The sequence below is a fragment of the Equus asinus genome, chromosome 3, assembly GCF_041296235.1.
Source record: "Equus asinus isolate D_3611 breed Donkey chromosome 3, EquAss-T2T_v2, whole genome shotgun sequence".
Taxonomy (NCBI): Eukaryota; Metazoa; Chordata; class Mammalia; order Perissodactyla; family Equidae; genus Equus; species Equus asinus.
In genome coordinates, this window is record NC_091792.1 from 101,370,356 (window position 1) to 101,395,871 (window position 25,516).

General features: G+C 37.3%; 2 protein-coding genes across 11 annotated transcripts in view; one reads left to right on the forward strand and one right to left on the reverse strand.

Moving 5' to 3' along the window:
• Nucleotides 1–19,862, forward strand: part of CCNI (cyclin I) — a 32,471-nt gene extending 12,609 nt beyond the window's left edge. For 3 of the 5 annotated variants that reach the window (XM_044766185.2, XM_044766186.2, XM_044766187.2), the window contains 5 exons: nucleotides 8,027–8,155; nucleotides 11,239–11,313; nucleotides 11,464–11,604; nucleotides 11,889–12,119; nucleotides 18,263–19,862. In XM_044766185.2, the coding sequence (XP_044622120.1) occupies nucleotides 8,027–8,155; nucleotides 11,239–11,313; nucleotides 11,464–11,604; nucleotides 11,889–12,119; nucleotides 18,263–18,706 (1,020 nt within the window). In that variant the 3' untranslated portion in view covers nucleotides 18,707–19,862. The remainder of the gene's footprint in view (nucleotides 1–8,026; nucleotides 8,156–11,238; nucleotides 11,314–11,463; nucleotides 11,605–11,888; nucleotides 12,120–18,262) is intronic. The other 2 variants (XM_044766188.2, XM_070505584.1) reach the window with 1 other exon arrangement.
• A 4,770-nt stretch (nucleotides 19,863–24,632) lies between these two features.
• SEPTIN11 (septin 11) overlaps nucleotides 24,633–25,516 on the reverse strand; it is a 125,314-nt gene continuing 124,430 nt past the window's right edge. For 3 of the 6 annotated variants that reach the window (XM_014865578.3, XM_044766183.2, XM_014865547.3), the window contains one exon: nucleotides 24,633–24,807. In XM_014865578.3, coding sequence (XP_014721064.3) covers nucleotides 24,804–24,807 — 4 coding nt within the window. In that variant the 3' untranslated portion in view covers nucleotides 24,633–24,803. Of the gene's footprint in view, nucleotides 25,481–25,516 lie in introns of all 6 variants that reach the window. The other 3 variants (XM_014865571.3, XM_044766184.2, XM_014865541.3) reach the window with 1 other exon arrangement.

The window sequence follows — 25,516 nt, forward strand, 5'->3', positions numbered from 1 at the left end:
GTTATTCTGGTGAGTGTGTTATAATATCACATTGGGTTTTAATTTGCATTTCCTTGATAACTAATAAAGTTCAGCAGCTTTTCATGTGCTTATTGGCCATTTGATATGCTTTTTTGTTGAAATATCTGTTCAGATCTTTTACCTGGTTTCTACTGAGTTGTCTTTTTTTGTTAATTTTTTTATAGGAGTTCTTTGTTTTGCAGGCTCTCAATATACTACTGATATCTTCAACTCTACTTGGGTTGTTAACTTTTGACAAATAAGAAGTTCTTAACTTTTAGTAATCAAATTTTTTCTTTTTGTTTAGTCTTTTTAAAGAAATGTTTGCCTAATCCAAGGTAATGAAGATATTCTCCTGTGTTTTTTTTTTTAAAGATTGGCATCTGAGCTAACATCAGTCGCCAATCTCTTTTTTTTCCCTCCCCAAACCGTCTAGTACATAGTTGTATATTCTAGCTGTGAGTGCCTCTGATTGTGCTGTGTGGGACGCTGCCTCAGCATGGCTTGATGAGCGGTGCCATGTCTGCACCCAGGATTTGAACCAGGGGAACCTTGGCCGCCAAAGTGGAGCACGCAGACTTAACCACTCAGCTACGGGCCCAGCCCCTCTTCTGTGTTTTTTTAATCATCTTTCACATTTAGATCTTTGCTCCAGGTGGATTTTTTTTTTTTGGTATGGTATGAAGTAGGAGTCAAGAATAGTTTTTCTCCATGTAGATGACCAGCATCATTCATTAAAAGGACATTTTTTTCCCCACTGCCCTGCAGTGTACTTTTGTTATAAATCAAGTGACTACTGTATATGTGTAGATACATTTGTGGGTCTGTTTCCTGCTGCTTTTCTTTTCATTGGTCTCTTTGCCTCTCTTTAATAACACACTGCTTTAATTATTAGAGTCTTTGGTGGCATAAACTTTGTTCTTTTTTTCAAGATTGTCTTGGCTATTCTTAGCTCTTCCATATATACTTTTAAATATACTTATCAATTTTCAAAAAAATAATAAATTGTAGGGGTTTTGGTTGTCTTGAATCTCTGTCAGTTTGGAGGAGAATTGACATGTTTATGAGTGTTCCAATCCATGAACATAGACTGTTCCTCCAGTGTCTTTAAAGGTTGTCTTCAGTTTCTTTTAGTAATGTTTGGTAATTTAGGTTTTTTCTTGGGTATTTGAGTCTTGTTGAGGCTGTTACAAATGGTATCACTTAAAATTTATCATTTTTTTGTATGGTTGTCTCTATATGCTGATATGTAGAAATAAGGTAGATTTTTATATATTGATCATACTAAATTAGTTTACTAATGGTTTACAGAGTCTTAGATTTTCCATATCTCATACACAGTCATGTCAGCTGTGAATAATCATAGTTTTATTTCTTCTTTTTTAATCTTTATGCTTTTAATTTATTTTTCTTGTTTTATAAAACTAGCTAGGGCCACCAGAACACTGCTGAAGTCGCAGTTTGAGGGAAAAGGTTTTATATTTCACCATTAAATATAACATTTGCTATGTATTTCTTAGTCTTTATCAGATTGAGAAATTTCTTTCTCTGCCTTAGTTTGCTAAGAGATTTTTAATAAATAGGTATTGAATTTTTATACATCACTGGATTTTGTTGATAGTTGGCTTACGATGTTTTGCACCTGTGTTCACGGGTGAGATTGGTTTTGTAATGCTTTTGTCAGGTTTTCATGATAGAGTTATGTTGGCTTTGTAAAATGATTTGGGAAGTGTTCCTGCTTTTTTTTGTAATGCTCTCAGTTTCTTTAGATTGATATTATTTCTTTCTTAAATGTTGGAAGTTTTCACTGAGGAAGCCACTGGAGCCTAGAGATTTATTTTTTGGGAAAGTAGGTAATAATTAATTCAATTTCTTTGGTAAATATGAGACTAATCAAGTCTTCATTTAAATCTTATTTCAGTTTCAGTAAGTTGTGTTTTTTCAAGGAATTGATTAATTTCATCTAAATTGTCAAATTATTTGTGTAAAGCTATTCATAATATCCTCTTTTTAAGATCTAAAGGGTCCATAGTGATGTTCCCTCTTTCATTTCTTTTTTTTTTTTTTTTTTTTTTTTTAAGATTTTATTTTTTCCTTTTTCTCCCCAACACCCCCGGTACATAGTTGTATATTCTTTGTTGTGAATTCTTCTAGTTGTGATATGTGGGACGCTGCCTCAGCGTGGTTTGATGAGCAGTGCCATGTCCACGCCCAGGATTCGAACCAACGAAACACTGGGCCGCCTGCAGCGGAGCGCGCGAACTTAACCACTCGGCCACGGGGCCAGCCCCCCCTCTTTCATTTCTTAATTGGCGATTTGTGCTTTTACTTTCTTAATCTGTCTTTCTAGTGGTCTGTTGTTTAGTCTTTTTGTTATGTTGATTTTCCCTATTGTATATTTGTTTTCTTTAAAGCATAGCTGTCAAACCATATCTGATTTTTTATTACATCACATATTGGGTTCTTAATTTCAGTTGTTATATTTTTCAGTTCTAGAATTTCACTTTGAATTTTTTTTGTAGGTTTCGTTTCTCTAGTGAAATTCTTTATCTTTTCATCTGTTTTCCTTCTTTTCCTTTATTTTCTCGTATATTAAGTCCTTTTCGGATAACTCAAAGATTTAGATTTTTTTGTTGCCCCCTCTTTCCCCCTTTTCCTCTTAGTTTTTGGTCACTTGGTTCTTTCTTTTGTAATGCCTGGTAATTTTTGATTGGATGCTGAGCATTATGAACAATTGTAGAGGCTCTAGATGTTATCTTTCTGCAGAAGGGTTTGGTCTCTGTCTTCCCTCTGGTGTGCAAACTGAGTGAGAGACTAATCACTTTAATCCAATGGGGGACTGCTGATTGGAGGCTGGGTTGTGGTATGATATGGTTTCGTCTCCCTCTGGTTTGCCCCAACTCCTTTTGAATGAATGCAGCTGAGAGCTTGGAGTATTCACCAGGGCCCTTTCTTCCTGAAGGGTGCCGAACTCTCCCCTGAACTCATTCTTGCTTTTCAGAGGCTTTCCGCTTAGCTTCTTAGATCTCTGTGCTTTCCAACTTCAGAATTACATTCAGAAAATGTATTAAGGAGAAAATCAGCTGAATGTCACATTTACATCTCTGACCCTCCCTCTCTCCACTAGGTTCTTGGCTCCTCAAATCTCCAAATTTTGTCTCTAGCTTTGTGAGACTCCCCAAAGCTCAATTGATTTCATTGCCCATAACTTTCAGTCTCTTGCCATACTCACAGGATGGGTAAATACCCTGAAGGAAAACATCCTGCAGAATGTTGACTCATCTCTTCTTGTTACCTCTCCTCCAGAATCTTGACTTCTCATTGCCTGGTTGTCCTAGCAGTTCTGATGCCTTTAAAACAAGTTGTTAATGTTAATTGCCTTTGTAGTTGTTCTCAGCTGGAATGTAGGTTTGCTGCTACCTTACTCCATGATAGCCAAAAGCAGAAAGATAATTTTTTAAAAAAAAGTTGATCTTAACAGGTATGACAAGAGATGCTGTGGGAGCACAGGGAGGTACTTAGGCCAACTTGAGTTACCAGGAAAAGTGGTGAAGAGTAACCATTGAAATAGCTCTTGAAGGAGAATAAGGCAGGTAAAAGAGAGGAAGAGGGTTGTTCTAATTAGAAGGACAAGTATGAGCAAAGGAGCAGTGATGTGAAATTGCATGGCAGGAGCAAGGAAGAACCATTAATGTAAGTAGTACTCTTACGGTATCAATTTTAAGGTAGAAAGTGATAGAAGGTGAGTGAGGCTGGAGAGGTAGGTCATAGAGTGATTTGTATGCCATGCCTAGGGGATTGTACTTAATCTTTTAGGTAATGGTGAACCTTTTAGAGTTTAAAGCTGGGGAGGATTTGTGTTTTAATGATCAGAATAGCAGTGGAATATAAAGCCCTGTGTTTTACCGTGTTAAATCAATCCATTATAAATTCTCTTTGGGATTAGTTGTTAACCAACTTACTGAACCCTCTTAACCCTGTTCAAGCAATCCATATAAGAGAAAGCAGATGCCTTGATCAGGAAATACTAGCTGGGATGGGCAGGCCTGCTTCCTTCCTTCCTCTCTTCCTCTCTCCTGAATGGGATTACTTAGGCACAGAACTTAATTTTTGTAAAGCTATCCTGATAATATTACTGTGTAGTATGTGTTTGAATTGATTTGAAAAGGTGGTCTTAGAATCAGTATCATTTCACTAAGAGTGAGCCTTCTCACACTACCATCTTTTGTGGGGTTTTACTGCTCTTAGTTTTGGCTAGTGATAATATTAGCCATGCAGGAAAGCTTTCTTGGCTCTATTCTCAAATTTTAATATAAGGTATATTAAAGTCCAAAAATATTCTCATGATCTCTTTCATAACTATAATTGGTTTTAAAGAATTATTTATATGTAATACTTTGTAAATTTGATTTTTCTGGCATTATTAGAGCATTGGATACTTTTAGAGGTAGGAAAGGACAAAACTAATATTTAAGTGCCTTTTGCATTGTGTGTTCATGTTTACATAAGTTATATCATTTAGTTATGACTATGATATGGAAATCTCTATATAACTCTGTTCCCTTGTGTGTTTATACACTTATAGCACATTCTGTCTGTCTTTTGTGGTACTTCTTACAATTAGATGTTTGTGTTATTTGTTTAATGTCAAACACCGACTAGTCACATTATGTAATGTAATCTGTCATTTAGGGATGTTTTTTCTCTTATACTCCCATCGTATCTGACCTGAAGGTGGAATTAACGGTATTCTTGTTCCTCATAAAAGCCTTCCCAGTTTCATCAGATTATGTCACCATTATCTTGTGTCAGTTTATCCTTGTGTGTCAGTTTATTTCCTTGTCATTGATTTGTTTGGATGCCTTACTTAGCATTACTTTTCTTATTTGTTTTGGCATTTTAGGTAAAAGATCGTCTTGGTAGAAATTTAATTTCTCTTGAATGCTTAACTCTTTCCATGTAGAAGTTTTGTGACCGCCCTCACTTGGTTCCTAAGGACCTTGAGGGGCCCCTAGTCCAGAACTAAATCTTAAAGTGGTACTTCAGGGCTCTATGGAAAATGGGATGTTGTAGAACCAATGCCATGCTAAGGGCTGCTTGACCCAGGCTAGCTCTAGGGCTCTGTCTGCTTCCTCTCAGCTTCCTAAAGAAGCCATAGCTCTAGACAGTAGTGTGTTGCTGCCTTATTCAGACTCTTTTTGTGAGAGGGAAAATCCACCTCCTGGCTTTAATAGCCTAACTCCAGTTTCCTCTGTCATGTTGGACAGTAGTCTCTGCAGGAGGTAATTTCTCCTGCTAGTCTATGCACCCAGAACCTGTCAACTCACAACTTCAGTCCCGTGTACTGCCTTATGCTTCTTTTTGATTTGTGGAATTGCATCACTGATCCTCAGAGTACTGTTTCTAGTAGTGTTTTCCACCCACCTTGATTTTATTTTCAAGTCTGAGAAGCTTAACCATAGGTTATTGCCTCCAGGTTGACATCCTTCCTGTCCTTTCGAGTAAAGTTCATAGGCTTTAAAAAAGTGGCTCTTTTCCTTACCTCGCAAACGATCACCCCTCCCCCAGTTTTTAACTTTTCAGATACAAGTTAATTGCCATCTCCTCTAAGAAGCTTTCCTGCTACTCCCACACTGGTCCTGGTGCCCTTCTAGTGTGCTCTCCTAGCACCCTGTGTATACCTCTGTTTTATTGCTTACCATATAGTTTCTTGACATTTTCTAATTGTTTACCTTATCATGAGACTTTAAGTTTTAAAATTTAAACGGGGAGTTTTTTCCTTCATAATTGTATTCCCATGGAGCTATCATATGATCGACACTTAATGTTTACTAATATGAACTGAATTAAATGTCCTGATTGTCAGATGGTTTCAGATTATTGTTCGTAGTCTTTTTTGTTTTTTTAAAGATTGGCACCTGAGCTAACAACTGTTGCCAATCTTTTTTTTCCTTCTGCTTTTTCTCCCCCGAATCCCCCCAGTACATAGTTGTATTTTTTTTAGTTGTGGCTTCTTCTGGTTGTGGCATGTGGGATGCCGCCTCACCGTGGTCTGATGAGCGGTGCTGTGTCCGCGCCCAGGATCCAAACTGGCAAAACCCTGGGCCGCTGAAGCAGAGCTCGGGAACTTAACCACTCACCCATAGGGCCGGCCCCTGTTCATAGTCTTAACACCAGCTTGGTGGTGAGATGTTGATATAAGAGGTTATAAATTATCTTTATCTCATTTTCTTGTCAGTATTTCTTTTGCAGTATTCTAGTGTCAGTGTTGACGAAAGGAATTGACCAGAAGGTGCATATATGACAGTTAACCTTCTAAAATACCAGTTACAACTGAGTGTAGAGCTAGATGTAAAAATTTATACATGTGATGAGTTGATTTGGCCAACACAAAGAAACACTGTACTTTGTTGTACCAGAGCTGAAAAGTGACAGAGGAGTGGGAATAAAGTGAGACAAATTAGCAAGTGCAATGGCAGAGATTATAATGAGCACCAAGTCATGTATTCCTCACAACACTAAAGAAAGCCAAGAGAAAGGAGAGAAGAAATTCCAACTGAAATACCTGTTTGAGGAGATATATTGTCAAGATATACAGCCCCTCATGCTTTAATAGCTCATTGCATCTCTGTGATTGAGAAATTAATTCATAAAGTTGACCCCGAGTGATCAGGAAAAAGGTTTAAGCTCTGGTCTCTCTACTTTCTAAGGAATGAGATAAGTAATAAATTTTTTAAGAGATTTCCATCAAAAATGGTTGCAATGATAAAGACTGCAAGTGCTTACTTGTCTGGAACTTATTGAAAATACTGTTTTTCCACTAATCAGAGTGTCATTTCTGTACTTTGTTGCGTTTACCTGGCAGAAGTAAGTACAGTTGTCCCTCTGTATCTGAGGGAGATTGTTTCCTGGACCCACACATGCTCAGGTCCCTTAGTTGACCCTCCATATCCTTGGGTTGCGGAACCTGCTGATACAAAGAGCCAACTGTGTGCATAAGAATCTGTTTCATTTCTTAGTAGCACATTAAGTAAGACTGGGGGTTTTTTGTTTTTTTTTATGGTGCTTGCAAAAGTGCAAAAGAGTAAAGCTATCTAAATCATTATTGCTTTAAAGTGTGTACCTTCTAAAACTTAAGCCTATATTCAGCCATTAAAAATAATATGTAGGAAGATTAAAACGACAATAATGTTTTGCGTTTGTATAATAAGCTCTTCAGTGGTAAGTTAGTTTAGGTTAATTTCTCCTTCAATATTCTTTTGTCATCTTTAAATGTGTAATTTTTGTAATTTGTGTGTCTGTTGCCCCTGGTAGCTTTCATTTATTCCTGTTGATTTTAGTTTTGTTTTTAATGCGCTGTCATTCTGTTATCAGAGTCATTTATATTTCCTAAGATGGTTTAGTGGCTATTTGCTGTGTTAGAAAACAATTCACTCTATTTTCTTAGTCTCAAGAATTGGGAAAACTTAATTCCAAAATTACTATCAGTTGATCAGTGTTATGTAAACTTTAAAATGTTAGGTTCCCTGTACACTTCAATTTAATTAAAGTATAGATACATGGTGAGATGACAGTGAAGATTTTATTTAATAAAGAATAAGAGAATATTGCATATTGATATAAAATGCTGTAACCAGTACATAAAGTATCTTCATTTATCTCAAGTTTGATAGATTTGTATGTGTGTGAAGAATATTGGCCCTGAGCTAACTTCTGTGCCAATCTTCCTCTATTTTATGTGGGATGCTGCCACAGCATGGCTTGACGAGCAGTGCTAAGTCTGTGCATGGGATCTGAACCTGTGAACCCCAGGCTGCCAAAGTGGAGTGTGAGAACTTAACCACTATGCCACTGGGCCAGCCCCAAGTTTGATAGATTTTGAATAAACTTAAAAACACTTTTTAACATAATTCCATAGCATTTGCTAACCTTTTATAGAGAGAATTCTAGACATATTCTTGATGATAACTTGAAACTTTACTTGTTCTCTTTTGTTTTTATTCTATTTTTAATTGTTCCCTTATAGAACGTTTCTCCATCCCAGAGAGATGAAGTGATTCAGTGGCTGGCCAAACTCAAGTACCAATTCAACCTTTACCCAGAAACATTTGCTCTGGCCAGCACTCTTGTGGACAGGTTTTTAGCTACTGTAAAGGTAAATATTTTAGGATACACTTACACTCACCTTATTGTTTGAGGGTTTATATGCTAAACCAGGGGCTATTAGTAAACATTCTATAAAGTGGAGAGAAGTAGAGGATCTTCCTGTGGATGATATATGTACCTATAAGAAGACATGCTGTCTTCTGCTATTGCTTTAAATTTTCAGAAATGTTTCTAATTCTGTAATTTTCTTTTTGCTACAAGTATTCATAGCTTATATTTAACCTATGAAATTTTATCATCTTGATTTTCATGCAAACCATATAGCATTGGCAGAATGTTTAGTCATCTTTTAACACATTGGTATACTAGATGTGGACAGTGAATCAGACTAGAAAAGTATAAGCCTATTGCACAGTTTTCTCCATCACTACTTATTTATTGAATATCCATATTGTGTAGTTTTCTCAACAATCTATAAGTACTTTCTAGAGGCATACGTTTGGAGTATAACAAGATGAACGAAACTGTCATAAAATAACTTTGGTGTGTTTTGTTGACTGGCAGCATACAAATACATGAATAAGTTTTGTATTGTCTCTATTGGTCTAATATGTCATTGGTTCTATTATGTGGACTGAGTCACAGTAGGCCCTCAACAGATTTAAAGCAGAAAGTCAGCATTTATTTAATGGCAAGGCATGAAAAAGTAGAAAAGCAATTCAGTTGTTGGCATTTTTACGCCTAGGAATATGTAAGCTCAGGGACCTATGAATTCTGCACTGAGGGTACTGTATTCTTTGTTATTACGTATTAAAAAAATAGAAGCAAAAAAATAATGGAGTGGAAGAATTTGGGTGGCCACTCAGTTACTTTCTTATATGTTTCAAACTTCTACTCTTAAGAGACCCTTAAGAACCCTTAATTATGATGATACTAATTGCCTGAAATCTGGATTATCTGAGATGTCTCCTTTTATCTCAGCAGCAACCCCTCCCTCCTTTCTGTCCCCCTACTACAGCTGATCTCCCTTTCAGATAGAAAGTTGTGTTAAAGTTAATGCCCTTTCTTGGGTTGTATATTTTTCAAAAATTATTAATGAACTTATTGTAGCTTCTATCATGGGAAAGATTCTTACTAACCTTATTGTTAAACATTTTAAACAAATTTGAGCAAGTTTCTGGAATAATCAGAGAATTTTGCCAAGTATAATCTCATTTTTTCATATTTCTTATTTAATGGATCCTGTCATGTTATTAGCATCAGATACTCTTTACTTAAGAAGATTAATCTATGCTGAAATAAGTAATCTAAAATGTATTCATAGGATAAATAGAGGCACTTAAAGCAGACCATAAAAGGGCTGCAACAGTGAATGGCGCTTCAAGCCTGGCTGTGCAGAAGCAAGTGCTATGAAGCTCTTTAAAAGTCCGAACCTTGAGCCCTATCCCAGACCTCCTGATTGTGAATCTCTAGTGGTGAGGTCTGAATTTAAAGAAGCAAAAACATTGCACAGATGATTCTGCTGTGCATACAGGGCTGAGAACTGCTGTTTGTTTTTAAAAAAATTATGCATTTGCTGTTGGGACTCTTTTTATTACTAAATTTATTGTTGGTGCTCTCGATTTAGAGGTTGCATTGCCTACCCAAAGTTGTTAACTATTGGACTCTTTTCTTTGTAATGAACTCTGATTACCTCAGGGATGTAGGTTTGATATGTTGTATATATGGGGAAATAAGGTAGCCTGGAAACTGTCTTAGCAGCAAGATCTGACTTCACTTCCTAGATCACTTGTGTGGTGTCCCTTAACCTCTCAGACTGTTTTCTCATCTGTAAAAAGATGACATAACAAACATAGTATTTATGGAAGTGCTTTCTAAACTGTAATTTTCTGATTAATATTAATGATTATTTTAAAATATTGGTAGTGTTGAAGCAGCTTTAATTTCTCATGCAGGCAGAGGATTGGAAGGTTCCTAGACAGTGTGCTGCTTATATGGAGGCAATGGTCATTGGCCTGTTTATTAAATAAGATAATTAATCAAAGCCATACTCTGGTCATCAGAAGCCCCCCCTCCCCCCAGTTTTATGGGAATGCAATATTTAAGAATAAAATAAATGTTGAGGGCCAGCCCCAGTGGCCTAGTGGTTAAGTTTGGCACACTCCGCTTCAGCGGCCTGGGTTTAGTTCCCAGGCGCGGACCTACACCACTCATCTGTCAGTGGCCATGCTGTGGTGGCAGCTCACATAAAAAAAGGGAGGGGGGAAGATTGGCAGTGGATGTTAGCTCAGGGTGAATCTTCCTCAGCAAAAAAAAAGAAAAAATTGAAACATGTTTTCTTTGTGTTATATAACTTATCTCTTTGTCATTCGGTATAATTGGACTAAATTGTTTCAATGATTTAAAACTGTATTCTGATGCTGGGTTGGCAAACTCTTTATTCTACCTAAGGTAGAAAGTGGGCCTACCTTATTATAAATAAGGAAAAGAGGCAAATTCAGGCCCTCCTGTGGGTGTCACACCTAAGAAGGTTTTTCCCCCACTAATTGATTCTGTGTATATTTAGGAGCCTTTCATTCTTTTATCATGGAACTCGAATATGATTTTTTTTTTTGGTGGACACTAATTAGAAAATTCCTCATCTGCTAGCATTCTATAATTTTTTTTAAGCATTTGAAATGTATTAATAGCCTTCTTTTAATATTCTCTTCTTTCTCTTTAATTCCCCTAACACCTAGTATGTTAATCTTACTGATTTGACAGGTAAAGAGAATAAAACTACTTACAAATATACTCACACAAATATATTTTTAATTTTGGGAATTTTATTTGTTAAAAAAAATTTTTTCTAAGTCAATCTCTTCTCTGCTGGCTAGAAATTAACTTTGGCTAACTAGCATTGGTTGAACTTCCAGCAATGGAATGATCTTTGTATTTCCATAGAATATCATATGGCTAGTGTTGTGAAGTTAAAAGTTAGCTCTAATCTTAGAAAGCACTGGGTGGGAATCAGATTAATTGAATTCTGTAGAATTGTGTACTTGTCTGAACTGCATATCTAGTTTTTTAAAATGAAATCGTAACTTTTTGAAGAATCACTGAAGTTGCTTTTTCCCCTCTCCAAAATTTTAGGCCCACCCAAAATACTTGAGTTGTATTGCAATCAGCTGTTTTTTCTTAGCTGCCAAGACTGTTGAGGAGGATGAGGTAAATATTTTCCTTTAATGATTAGTCGTGTCTCTTCCTTGAAATGTTCTCTCCATTTATTAACTTTCTGTTTACCAAAACAAAAATTGAAAATGAGTTTATTTTTTTCTGTCCTTTGCTCCCTTCCCGGTTCCCCTTTGCTTTATATAGAGAATTCCAGTACTGAAGGTGTTGGCAAGAGACAGTTTCTGTGGATGTTCTTCATCCGAAATTCTGAGGATGGAGAGAATTATTCTGGATAAGTTGAACTGGGATCTTCACACAGCCACACCATTGGATTTTCTTCACATTGTAAATATACTTGAAGTATTTTAGTTTCTTATTTGAATATGTAGTCCTATTTTAGTAACTTGAAAAGTAAATTGCTCATTTCTTTTCTTCTGATTTTTAGGAAAAGGAAAATTAGTGCATTTAGCCAAGGAAAAATTAGAAATTAGGATATATGTCAAATCACTGAAGCTAAAATTGCAAACTTAGAAAGAATGTTACAAACTATTTCTGTATCTAATTTATCTAGACATTTAAGTAAAACTAGAATGTTGTTCTCGTGATTTTTTTTTTTTTTTTTTTTTCAGTTTCATGCCATTGCAGTGTCAGCTAGGCCTCAGTTACTTTTCAGTTTGCCCAAACTGAGCCCATCTCAACATTTGTCAGTCCTTACCAAGCAACTACTTCATTGTATGGCCTGCAACCAACTTCTGCAATTCAAAGGATCCATGCTTGCTCTGGCCATGGTTAGTTTGGAAATGGAGAAACTCATTCCTGATTGGCTTCCTCTTACAATTGAACTGCTTCAGAAAGCACAGGTAGGTGTCAGTCTAATTTAATAGTGTTCATTTTAAGTTTATCTCTTACTGGGATACATAGGGTTACCAGATGGAATAAAACTTGAGATGTTTCTCATCTTGTAATGGCAAACAGTTTTTGTGTTTTGCTGCGAAAGATTCACTCTGAGCTAACATCTGTTGCCAATCTTCCTCTTCTTTTTTTGCCCCCTCCCCAAAGCCCCAGCACGTAGTTGTATATTCTAGTTGTAGATCCTTCTAGTTCTTCTATCTGAGCTGCTCCCACAGCATGGCTGCTGACAGATGAGTGATGTGCTTCCGTGCCTGGGAACCAAACCCAGGCCACTGAAGCAGAGAGCGCCGGATTTTAACCACTGGCTATCAGGGCTGGCTTGGCAAACTGTTTTTAAGAGTAGACAAGATTAAAGTAGTATGCTCTTTAAATTTATGGGCTAGATGTCTTTTTTCCTCTTGTAAGAGTTAGATAGTATTTTCTTGATTCTTTTTAACCCTTCTAGATTACTTAAAATCTTTAAGAATCTTGGAAAATTAGTAAGATTTTCTATAATATATTTTCCTTAAGTTTTGTATAAAGAACCTTCCTGGCTACATTTATAGGTTTCATTATAGTACTTCAGTACTTTACTCTTTATAAAAAATACGTCAAAAACATAAATTGCAAGAAATTGCTGTTTAGACAAGCAAATAATTTATCATCAGATAGAAAGTGAAGTATTTGTACCAGACTTTGGCAAGTAGAAACTATCTTTCTGAGAGGTTTTGTCCTGGTAGTTCCCGTTATTTCCTGAGATTAGTCTATAACTTGCAAATTGGTATAAGATGTTATAGGTCAGTTAAATTCTTGTCAACCATCTATATTAAATGTAAGAGTTTAGTGGAAAAAATTCTCATTAAAATGCAAAGTTAGTAATGGTGCTATATATGTGAGCAGCTATTCATGTCACCAAATAGAACATGCACGTTTACATCTGCTGCAAACTGTACTCCTCTGCCAACTGAGTCCATAAAAGACGTATGAACCTACTTTCCCTTTATGTGTCCCTATTTATTCTCATTTGGCAGTCTTTCTGATTTATTTTATTTAGAGAAAAGACCTTTTAATTCTGAGCTTAGAAACATTTTGTTTTTAAACAAACTAATTTAAAATGAACTAATTTTAGCAAAGAGCTGCAGTTACTGAACTAATAAAACGTATAGAAGAATACTAAAAAGAAAAGAGAATAATACTTGAATTTGGTAAGATACTTTGAATTTTCTAAGATCATTATAATTGATGATCTTATAGATGTGAGCTGTAAAAGTTAGCAGACATATAAGTACCACCTCAGTGCTACCTCTCAGCTCTGAGAATTTCACACCCTAGTTTGAACAGAGTAGGGCTGAGAGTCTTTTATTTAAAAGGATGAGGATCAGAGCAGTATTCAGCTAGAGCCGCATCCCTCTTCTGTGTGCTTTGTTCCACTGTTTTTAGCATGGCTTAGCTTGTTCTATATCCCTGGGACATAGGATGTTAGTGTAACACAGGCTGTTTCTCCTTTACAAGGGAGATAGTTTCTTTTAATAGCATATCTTAGGTGAAATAATTGAGAAGTATTTCTTTTCATTGAAATAAATCTTATAATGAAAATAAACCCTAGGAGATAGTTGCTAATGAGAATTTTTAGAAACTATCATAGACCACCCAACTTAGCCCAACTAGGGTGTTAGAAAGTCAAGTCAAATATTAATCATTTACATTGGACTGTGGAAGTAGAGGAAGAGACATTAACAGAAAACCTCCTACGTTATGTTTTTTATTTTTTTATTGGAACAAATGACATATCTCTAAATGCCTCCTGACTTGGTCTCTGTGCCTATTCCCAAGCTAGTACAGAGAAAATTTGCTATATGAAGCGTTACTGTCACAGAGAAAGGACAGACTTTGAAGCGTAAGTAATAAGAATGTTGTAAATAGCACATGTATTCCCTAGCTTCAAGGGCTTGTTCTCTACTGAAGAATACTGGAGAATTGCTTACTCTCTTTCATAAGTCTTGTGGTGCTAGAAGAAGAAAGTGTTCACTGAAACTTGTTTTTCCCCCCTTTACTGAAGGAACATGATAAACTTAGAATTTGAAGGAATCTTCTTAGCAATCATTTTGTTCAACTCCTTTATTTTATAGCTGCAGTTCAGGGAACTTGGGACTTTCTCAGAGACTCACAGGGCTACTTAGTAGTAAAGAAGACTAAAAAGAACCAGTGCTTTTTCCATACCTCACAAACCTTAAAGATTCCAGTGCAGTGGTTTTCAGAGTTTCCTTTAAGACTTGAACCCTTCCTTCATCCCCAACAAAATCTTGTACCATACAATCCTGGAATACCACCTACAAAAGTGTTACCTTGTAATATGTGTTTGGGGCAGAGACCTATTGGGTGCAGAGCCCTCTTCAACATGGCCTCTTCCCTTGCGCAAGCTGTTTGGGCATAGTTTGAAAACCACTGTTCCATTCTCTTATATACATATATAAATAGTTATAATCCACAAACATTTATTGAGAAATCTATGATCTAGGCACTGAGGATACAGTGATTCTAAAAAAAAAAAAAGTCTCTTCCCCATGTAGCCAAATTATAATGGGGAAGAAAGTTAAAAACAAGTAAGGTCATCAACTTCAGAGACTTAGGGACTTGGTCTTAGCAGTTCTCTAAAACCAATTTGGACTGGTGGCTAACCCTTATGGCCCAAACCTGGGTGGCTTCTGATTTTTCAAGACTCAGTTGTCTGCTAAGTTTACCTTTCTCAGGTAGGAACACCAGCTCTAATATCTTTGTAATTAGACCTGAGATTAGGTCATAGTAATATCAGATATTCCCCCTGGATTTCTAGTTCTAGTATAAATTCTTGCTTCAGATTGGTGAGATGCCAGAATTACTTCTGCCATGTTTCCCAGTGTCCTGGTTTGAGAGGACTGCCAATGGTCCATCACAGACATCTCATGCTGTGAGGGGGCCACCATCATGAGCTCTGTGTAAGTTCCTTCTGGACTTCAAAGTACAGTGAGTGTTCCCTGTTTGAAAGACAAGCTTCCTCTTGTCCCTCCTCCTTCCCCCCCTGCCTCTCATAGTTCTTGTGCTACCTGTTGGTCACCATTCTGGGGTGGCTAAACTCTCTTCTTACCTCTCTCATGGGTCTACTTCTGTGGCTTTACTTACGTCCTCTTCTTTTTAACTGATAATCTCAGGATTTTAACTGAGATTAGTGTGGTGATCTCCCTAGTCCCTAGCCAGGCAGTCGTGAAAGTAGATGTTGCTTGCTATGGTATAGTTTAAAACTAGAGTTAAAGAAGCAGACCGTCGGAGCCACCAGGGTCTCCCAGTTCTTCTCGAAGGTGCCTAAGATCAGACTACTGCAGTAGATATTTTTAGTGCTTTGTGCTATCCACCAAACCTGGATCAGTCTGAACCTATCATTTATGTCATGCTCTTCTGGCCCCTTCCCATCAGTAACCTATTTGGGTGTCTGCTCTGTAAACTTTCAATGGTATTTGCCCCACCTTCCTTGGTGAGCTAAATTATAGTTATGTTTGTTTTTCTAGCAAGGGATACTTAAAAATGGTTACTGTATTTGAATTTGGGGAGATAGTCATGAAAAATAACAATAAATATTCCCTTCACACAATTAGAACGAGTTCATTTTGAAACTTTTCATAATGGTTTCATTAGAGGACTTGTGTCTAAAGATGTAGTAATTACAATATATGTGCTTCTTTTGTTTCCTCCACTGGATCTCAACAAGGGTCATATTATTTTGTTCTAAGAACAAATTCAGGTTGTATTAGATTAGAAGGAATTTATTTTGATGTTATTTCAGACAGAGGACTTGGGTGGAAGTAGAGTTCACATATATGGTATTGGTTTGAATAATCTCCAGTGTCTTTCTAGCTGTATCATTTTCTGCCAGTCCTCACCTCTAAAATATAACTCCTTATTTACTTACTTTTTTTTTTACAGAGAAAGATTATAGTGATGTAATAGTCTTCCTTTTACTTGAAATACATATGTCTTTTTTCAGGATTCTGCTGTGGTATTATGCTCAATGACCAAGGCATTAGAATATTTGTGGTACTTTTAGTTTTCTAGGCCACTAAATATCATTCATTCGCTAAAGAACAGTTCATTAAACTAGGTACTTACTTTTTAGAAATAATTTTTATGCTATAGCCTTCTTTTCACATCCCAATTTGTTTCATTTTTATTACCTCTCTTTTGTAGGCTTCTTGAAGTGTTGGCTAGGGTACCAATTGTCTTAAAGAATTTTGAAGCCCCATCTCTCTTCCAAGTGCTTTTTTCTACTGTTCTTAGCATGTCTCAGCTTGTTCTACAACTCTGGGACATGATAAGACCTAGCCTATGGTTGTAAGCTTGATAGTTGGGGACTATCTTAAGTATTAGGTAATTTTTTTCTTTAAGGGAAGAGAAGAAATTCTAATACTAGTTAATAGTATCTTACCCATAGGGTGTTATCCAGTGTCTTTCAAACTAGAAAGAAAATTAGTGAACCAAATTGGTACTTGGTAAAATGGTAAAAATTAAAATAACGGTCATTTTCACATATTTTTTCTGACAAATTCAGGCATTTTTACATTTGTACTACATGATGACTAACACCAACCTTTCATCCTTTTTTCCACTGATACTTTCCTGGGTAACAAGTAATGAATATATTTAGAGATAAAAATAATTTTGTGACCAAATGTGTTCTTGCAGGATATGTTATTTTCCTTTATTTTCTCTGTGGTATTGCAAACAGTCATGCTGCATGCTGCAGGTTATATAGATATGAAAAAGACTTGGTTAAGAAATGTCCAAAAATACTTAGGAAATACACAAGACTGAAAAGTGATCCCAGATAGTTAAATAGTCAAAGTAGGCTCCCTGGAGGTGGTGGCAGTTAGTCAGACCTGGAAGGAATCGGTAATACAATTTCAACAGGTAGAAGCAGGATGAGCAAGGGTAAAGTAGGAAAGGGCAAGACTTGTGCAGAATGGAGAGAGGGCCTGTTTGGCAGGAGGGTAGAGCGCAAATTGGGATATGCTAGGAAAGAAGGCTGGGGTCAGATTGTGGAGAGGCTTATTAATATCAAGCTAAAGAGGTTAGCCTATTTCTGGTAGGCATTGGGGTGCCACTAAAGAAATTTGAATAGGGGAGAAATACATGTTGCTAGAAGATGATTATTTTGACTAGAGCTATAATTACAGGGAAAGTAGGGCAGAGAGACTATTTCTTTACCACAGGTAAGATTTTGAAGGCCTTCACTGTACAGTCATTGTGCTAGAAACTCAGGGAATAAAAATAAATACAATGCTTACCTCTTGGATCTTGTAGTCTATAATGGAAAAGCTTAAATGGTTAGATTATTTTAATGTGGTAAAGAGGATGACAAGTTGATATGGAAACAGATGACTCCGGAATTTGGATCTGTAGGGGGCTGGAGGGAGTCGAGGGTGGCTTCAGAAAGAATTGACACCTGAACTATTCTGATAAGGAATTGTTGAAAGCCCCAAATTTTGAAAAAAATTAGTAAAACCATTTCTTCCTAGTGTTGTCAACCCTATTTTCTATAAAAATATAACTTGTCAAAAGTTTTAAAAACAAAATACTTAAATTGTTCTAAATTCTTAGCCAGACAGCCTTCTCCATCCCTTATTTAAATTTTGTTGTTGTTGTTTGTCTTTGGCTTCCTTAAATTCTTAATGAATTTTGTCTTTATTTGTACTTTGGTCTTCACTGAAAAGATTAGAAGAGGCAAAGAGGGTGAGGTGAAAAGCCTTCTAGACGGGGGAAGAGACTGAACAAAAGCAGATGTTGGATATATAGCAGTGTACAAAAGAGAGTAGTTTCTGCTTTCACGAAGATATCCAGCATACAACTGCAAATGTGAGTTCAAGTTCCAAAGAGATTTATCTTAGAAATACAGATGTGGACATAATTCCTAAGAAGATGGATATGCTGGAGGCATAGATGAGTTTGAGATAGAAGATGTGGGGAGAGAAAAGAAAGCTAGGAGGACAAAGGGCACAGGGAGGAATAGTGGCCAGCAAAGATGACAGAGCAGCCTATATTAAATAAATTATCAACTTTGTGGTTTTTTTCTCCCCTGGCCCAGATGGAGAGCTCCCAGCTGATCCACTGCCGGGAGCTTGTGGCACATCACCTCTCTACTCTGCAGTCTTCCCTGCCTCTAAATTCCGTTTATGTCTACCGTCCCCTCAAGCACACCCTGGTGACCTGTGACAAAGGAGTGTTCAGATTACATCCCTCCTCTGTCCCAGGCCCAGATTTCTCCAAGGACAACAGCAAACCAGAAGTGCCAGTCAGAGGTACAGCAGCCTTCTACCATCATCTCCCAGCTGCTGGTGGGTGCAAGCATACCTCTGCTAAACGCAAAGTAGAGGAAATGGAAGTGGATGACTTCTACGATGGAATCAAACGGCTCTATAATGAAGATAATGCTTCTGAAAATGTGGGGTCTGTGTGTGGCACTGATTTATCAAGGCAAGAGGGACATCCTTCCCCTTGTCCACCTTTGCAGCCTGTTTCTGTCATGTAGCTTCAGGTGTTACCTTCAAGTACAAACTAAGGTAGACTACTCTGGGAATGGGAACATGGAAAACCAGGAAAGGCTATATAAATGTATATACCTTTTCAGGCTGATTTGAAGTGAGCCAGAAAGAAAAAAAACCTGTTTCCTTGTGTGGGTAATTATAAATCAACATTATTTAAGCACTTAAAGACCAAAAAAAAGTGTAAAATTCAGAAGATCCCCAATCTTTTTTTGACATAAAAAATTTCTTTGTAGTGTTGGTCAGGTCCACATTTTTCTCTGATAAAATGTAATGTAGATTGCCCCTGTGTCAAAAACTCACATTCAATATTTTTTTTTGAAGTTTCAAAATTCATAGCTAGCAAACCCTGTCCCCAGCCTCCTGATTTAAATTTCCTCTTGCTTTTTGCTTGTTTCTTCATTGAATACTTAATGAATTTTATGCATGTTGATCTATAGCCTGATTTCCACTGATTAGAAAACCCTCAGAATTATTTTTTAGCAATTTAGTGAACAGATTATTTCAGTGTGACAGCCATGTTTAATCTATGATTCAAATTCAGATTAATCTGAAAAGGGTACTTCAAAATTGCCCCATATGAATCAGAGGTGTTAATAGAAGGACTCATATTACCACATTGATTTTTGTGTTTATCTCCTTTCAGTTTCTAGAGTTTGGAAACAAAATTGGTTTCATTTTTGTTTATCTTAAAGTGGAGCTTAAAAGTAGTATGTAATTAGGACACACTCAGATTTGTTGAAAGCATTTTTGACTTTTGTATAAAAGAATTTGTGATAAAGTTAATATATCCAGGTGCTCACCAAAGAAACATGTAACAATTAAAATTAGATTTTTTTTTTGTAACTAATCAGTTTTCACTCATTCACTCATTTGTAATCGGTAGAAGAGACTGTCTAGATGCTGGAGCAGCTCTGTGATTTGTCTGTAACATGTAATAACTGAATTCAGTACCCTAGTTTTATGTTAAGCTATTAGGATTTTCTCGATAAAAGTTCCTCCTACCTCCCCAGCCTACCTATATTCTCTTCATGACTTCTGGATCCCGGGCTCCCTGTGCAGTCTGAAGAAGGTATTGCAGGTTAGAACCATGTACTGATGATGAAAGCCTCTGGTAGCAATAAACGTTGTCCTTAACCTTTGTATCTTGTAACTTTTTTCTGCTTGTGAAGAAGTGCAAGTTCCTGATTGCTTAGGTGCTGCTATTTCAACTGTAGAAAACAGTAAAAATCCTAAGACTGTGCTTACAGAAAATAAAACATGAAAAAAAGGGGATTTAAATGTGACTGAGGAATGTAGGTTTTGATGTAAAGAATTTTCCCTTTATACTGTTTTCTCACTGCTGGACTGTGGACCTTCCAAACAGTGAATTTTCATCTTAATGGAACTGTTTGTGAGGGCAGGCACAGACCCATATCTAGATAATGTGTCCTTTTTAACCCACTGATTTTGTTGTTTAGCAGAGCAAGAGTATTCTCAGGTCAACATCTGACTTTTTTGAAATTCTTGGAGGGTTGGCTACCTACCTACTTAGGACCTTACAAACTAATCAAAGGAGAAACTTTTAGTTACCTGTAAGTGCAGGGAGTGGGAGGGAAGATAAAAGAATGAACTGTTTTTGGGTAAAGATAGTAAGAGGCTGGCTTTGCAGATACATGTTAAAAAATCCCACTCATCCTAGTCATTATTTGGTTCTGTTTCTTAATTTCTCCTGACTTCTGGGGAGCTCCAGGAAGTCTACATGTTCATCATTTGTGTAAAATAAATGGCACTCAGTCCCCCCCACCTCCACTTAACAGATAATGAACATTTTTATTATGTAGAAAGCTAAAGATAAAATTGAGTCTAGGGTCAGAATATTTCATTTGTAGTCCAGTAGCTACAGATTGAACAGAAGTTAGAGGACAATAAGATTTTAGTACTTCATCTTGAGGTGTTCTAATCTTAGCAGAAATTGATGGTGAATCAGTTTGGAACATAGTATTGTTTTCATGGAAAACTGAAGTGGGATGGTTGGGCTGCTGGCCCCCATGCCTCAAAGCTTATTTAACCCATAGTTCAATTAAACGATAGCACTTTGGAGACCAGACCCTCCTGAACACCCTTTCAGTTCTCGCTCCGCCACTGTCCAGAGATCTGAGCTATCATGGGCTCTTGGAGAATGTTGGCTCTGAGGGGTCTGAACTCATGGATTGAGACAGAAAAAGCACAATATTCTTGAACAGTGTGGAACTTTTCTTTAAGAATGTTCCTGCTGTTAAATTGGATTTTGTTGTACTTGAAACTGTTCTCATTAGTTTGTCCCAAGTTACTTGTCTTAAATCTTGGCATCACATCACAAACTATTCTCTTCCATAGTTTGGAAACTTGAGCTTTATGGGTCATAACTGTCTGGTGCCTCCTGGTGGTTAGAAAACCTATCATTCCATGAAGCCTCCGCAGAGGCAAGGGAATAAACTGGACAGGCATAAATTAGTTACTCTCTAATCTTCTATTCAACAGAAAAAGTGAAAGTGTATGCTCTGGCTCTTGAAGATCAGACTGGCAGAAGCTAAATGTTCACTTCTTCTCTTTGCAAGATTGGTATGAAGTTGGTTATGTGTGGAGAACTGAATTTTTTTTCTCCAGAAGATGTCTTATATTATTAGTGTGGAGGGAGAAGCGGGTGCTGGGAAGGGGGAGTCCTCCCAAATGCCAGTAAAAAATCAGATATAACCAATTTGTCAGAAATGTTGCTGACACTGTGCCTTAGGTTCTGAAGAAGCTGGAGCAGAGCTCTTCCCTCAGCCAGGCTCATGAGAATCTGAATTTGATCAAATGCCAGCACTGTTGACCTTATTTTGTTACACAATAGTAGGGCAGTAGAAAAGCATAGGTCCAGTAACTGGTCTGTTTTTTCAGAAACAGCTTATTATTTTGTTTGGCAAGAGGACACTCCAGAATGAAGGGCAACCTTAAGCAAGCAACCACTGAAAAGCAATTGGGTGGGGAGGGGCCCTTTTGCTTTTCAGAATACAGTCTTCAGCAATTTAGCATAGAAAGGGTTTACCTACTCTTTTACTCCAAATATTTGCTGTGCTTATGAGGTATACAGAGACAAGTGCAATTCATAGTGCATCCCCAACACCTAATGTAGGCCTGGTGGAGTATATAAAATAAAGTATTTGGAAAGAGGGAGAGAGGAAGCAGGTGAGGAAATTGGATGGATGGATGGATGTGAAGAAAGGGCGAGGAGAGCTAGAATGGCAGCTCTTCAGAGTTCGAGAAGCATTGCGCAGAGACTGCATGATTAAGCTGAGCTCTTTGTAGAATTGTTATTCCACACTGTCCGCCTGTACACACATTTTTTGTGTGTGTGGGACAGAGACCAACCTTGTTATAATAGTGCCTGCCTCTTCTAATCTAGAGGGCATAATTTTGAAAGGTAAGTTTCCACAGCAGACCAAAATGCCATTCAACTTGCAGCACTCCAGGTAGCTGATTTGAGGCAGATGTGACATCTTATCAACCAAAAGATCTCATTTATATACAGCTACTTGTCAGTAGGAAGGTTGGAAAGGGAGGTGAGTGGATACCTAGGCTCACAATTAGTCTCTTCAAATTAACATTCAGTCCCTTCACCGGCCCTGGGGGTGCCAGGTGCTTGCTAGATATTGCTCTGAAAGCCAGATGGTGTCACTCACAAGGACTAAATACCATGGTTTTAAGATTTCAAGTACAAGGATCTTCAAAGTGAGCCACATTGCCCTCACTGTCAGTCTCCAGGGCAAAGATGACAGTCACCTGCAAAGCAAAAGGTTTTGTGTGGAAACGTCATTTAAATACAGTGAAAATTATGTACTTAGTTTTTCAGATACCCAGAATGGTTTACCCATAAGCTGGGCCAATGATAGGCAGAAAACATAACTAAAATAACTAAGAAGGAAGTTTAATTTGATAGGTACCATTGGGAAAAAAAGTTTGGTTAAGCATATTGGGAAGATGACCTAGTTTTTATCTGTCCCAGCTCAGTGCCTACTGATTCTGAAGATGGGATCTCTCCTTTATACTTGTGCTGTGCCAATCTCAAGTAGACCACCTAGGCTAGACTAAACTTGTAGCAATAAGGCAGAATCTGTATCTGAAATCAAGTAATGTTTTTAAAGATTGAATGAGAAAGCCTATTACCAATGGAAATAGGTTCAGATGGCTCAATTGTCCTTGCTTTTCCACAATGTAGCTAGGGATAAGCAAATAACTTTTATTATTGATGACAATTAGCCGCGGGGTGGTTTCATATCTCTTTCTTAGTTGGTCAGCCAGGAAAACCTGAGAACCTACCAGTTTTACCAATATTTGAGGAAAGGAACCACCTGAAGTAAAATGCCAAGTCAATGGAGAGATGGCAGCGCACTTGACCAGTGGTGTCTGTGTTCAGCTTTCCCTGGGTAACTGAACAGAGGCCAACCTACTTAGAATAGTCTGTTCCTCTACCCCTTCCCATTAAGATGATTACTATTACATGTCCTGTAACCTGAGGATTAAAAGGGGGGAAAAAAGGGAATAGCAATAATAGACTACACATTGCCCTACTTAAAAAAATACTGCCTAATTCGATGTTTGAATATCGCACAAAAAATGTCTTTACAACTTGATGCAAAATTTGTTTTTAAAATGAGTGATAGGGTAGTTAAAGTTGGTATTAAAATGTTAAAGAGTTTAAAAGTAAATCCAATTATTGTCCGTAGTGATTACAGTGGTTTCACACGACAGGATGCTTGTGTTTAACTTACAAAACTGATATGCCATGCTCTGGCATCAGTTAAGGAGTTGGTCCCCTCCCCCCAACCTCCCACCCCCAAACACTGGCCACATCACTGGCAGATTTCTTTCCTTACAGATTATAGTGTAGTATGGAAGGGATGGCTCTTAACTCTTGTATTTTGATAATTTAGTGGCTCAGATGAATCCGACTTTATTGCATTGAGTAATAGTGTCTTTCTAGGTAAAGACAGCCTCTTGTCAGCATGCTCATTCAATTGCTCTAAACCACCTCTTTCCAAGAATCAAATGATTCAAGAGGCAGAGACTATTGCTTCATCATTTCACCATTCAACAGAAGCATATGTTACCATTCTTGATATAGAAGTGAACACTGCTAAGGATCTTCACCAAATGCAACTTATGTCATCAATAGTGTTTTCATGATCTTACCTACTATGGGGGCTGGAAAATGATGGAAATATGTAGACTATAGACAAGTAATGAAATTAAAAGTTAACTTAAAATGCATGTTCATGCTTTAAAATAGAAATGAATTTGAAAATTGTCCCTTGACTATGAAAGCTGGCCCTAAGAGGTTACTGCTAATAAAGTAATCTAGCCCATCACAAACAGGTGAGCATTAGAAATCACAGATTCGGCTGGCAGAAGCATGTGTGTCTGTATGTGGGTCTATTTTAAGTGATTTCCAGCAGATTTTTTTTGCAGACATAGTGGAGAAAGCCACCTGGGAAGGCTGAGAAGACAATGTGAATTAGAACCATTGTTAATAACGCTGTTGTCTGGGACAGGATATGTACTTATTCAGGGTTCGTTTCCCATGGTCCAGGACACACAAACTCTGGAAACAAGGTAAAGCAGAGTTTCACAATAAATAAAAATCCAGGGATGGGTCAGAAAGTTATATTGCCTTTAAATATTGAGTCCCAAAGGCAGAAAAGTCATCTACCCAACCACTGGCACATTTTAAACATGAGTAAGACTTGTAGGTCAAAACCCCAGTGACAGCAAAGGGATGTTTTTGGTTGTATCTGAGATGAGGAGAGCATCTGAAATAGAATTTGGTGACTTAAACTTCACTTAAATTTCCCTTTGAGCTTAAAACTGGCAGAATTTTGATACCAAAACTAAATTTAAATAACCAATACATAATACAGAACTGGCTAACTGGATTTTTTTTTTTTTTTTCCAAAACAGAATCCCAAATCCAAAACAACTTATATCAGGGATGCAGGTAACAGAAAAAGAGTCAAATAAAAACAACAATGGTTCCTGAATTTAAAGGAAGGATGCCCACTTCTCTCTCTCTCAAGAGGCAGATGGTCAGCTGAAAAATAAAAACATTGTATCAATAGAACACTCCAAATAAAAACTGCAGCCATCTCTGTTCATGCAATATCAAATGTTTAAAAAAAAGAACCCCAAACTCAAAACAACCCACAAAAGTAACAAAAGGAAGGAAAATGTTGCCCAGATCTTATGACCTGATTGATGGTTGAGGGTCCTGATGGGCTTGTTGAGAATGTCGCTCATGGGACAGAGAGGTCTGGAGTTAACATGAGATCAAGTTTGTGGACCCTCGAGGTGGCAGCCACCTCAGATTAGGGTATATACTCTCTTCAGTCCGTGAGTTCTTGGATCAGCAGCTTCAAGAACATGACAGCTAAGCAAGAGGATCCCAACATATGGCTACCTCGGGTCTTGGCCCAAGTTCTCTGTTTCACTCAATTTCCTTTTAAGTAGTAATATTAAGTATTACTGGTTTTGGTAGTGATAAGTCACTTTAGTAACCACTATGGGCAGTGGTTTGTAAACAGACATCGACAAATACAAACAGCAGTGCAATATTTGACCCAGACTTTAAAAGAATAGAAGGCGATGGTGGAAATGAGGTAACTCTTCCCCAACACGTGTGAACAGACAGCTCCTGCTCTTCTAATGCTCTATGTCCATTAGGAGAGAGTAGGGCTTGTCAACAGGATGGTTACATAAAGAAGAAGCTACAGAAGAGAAAAAAGAAAGGTTCAGATTCAAAT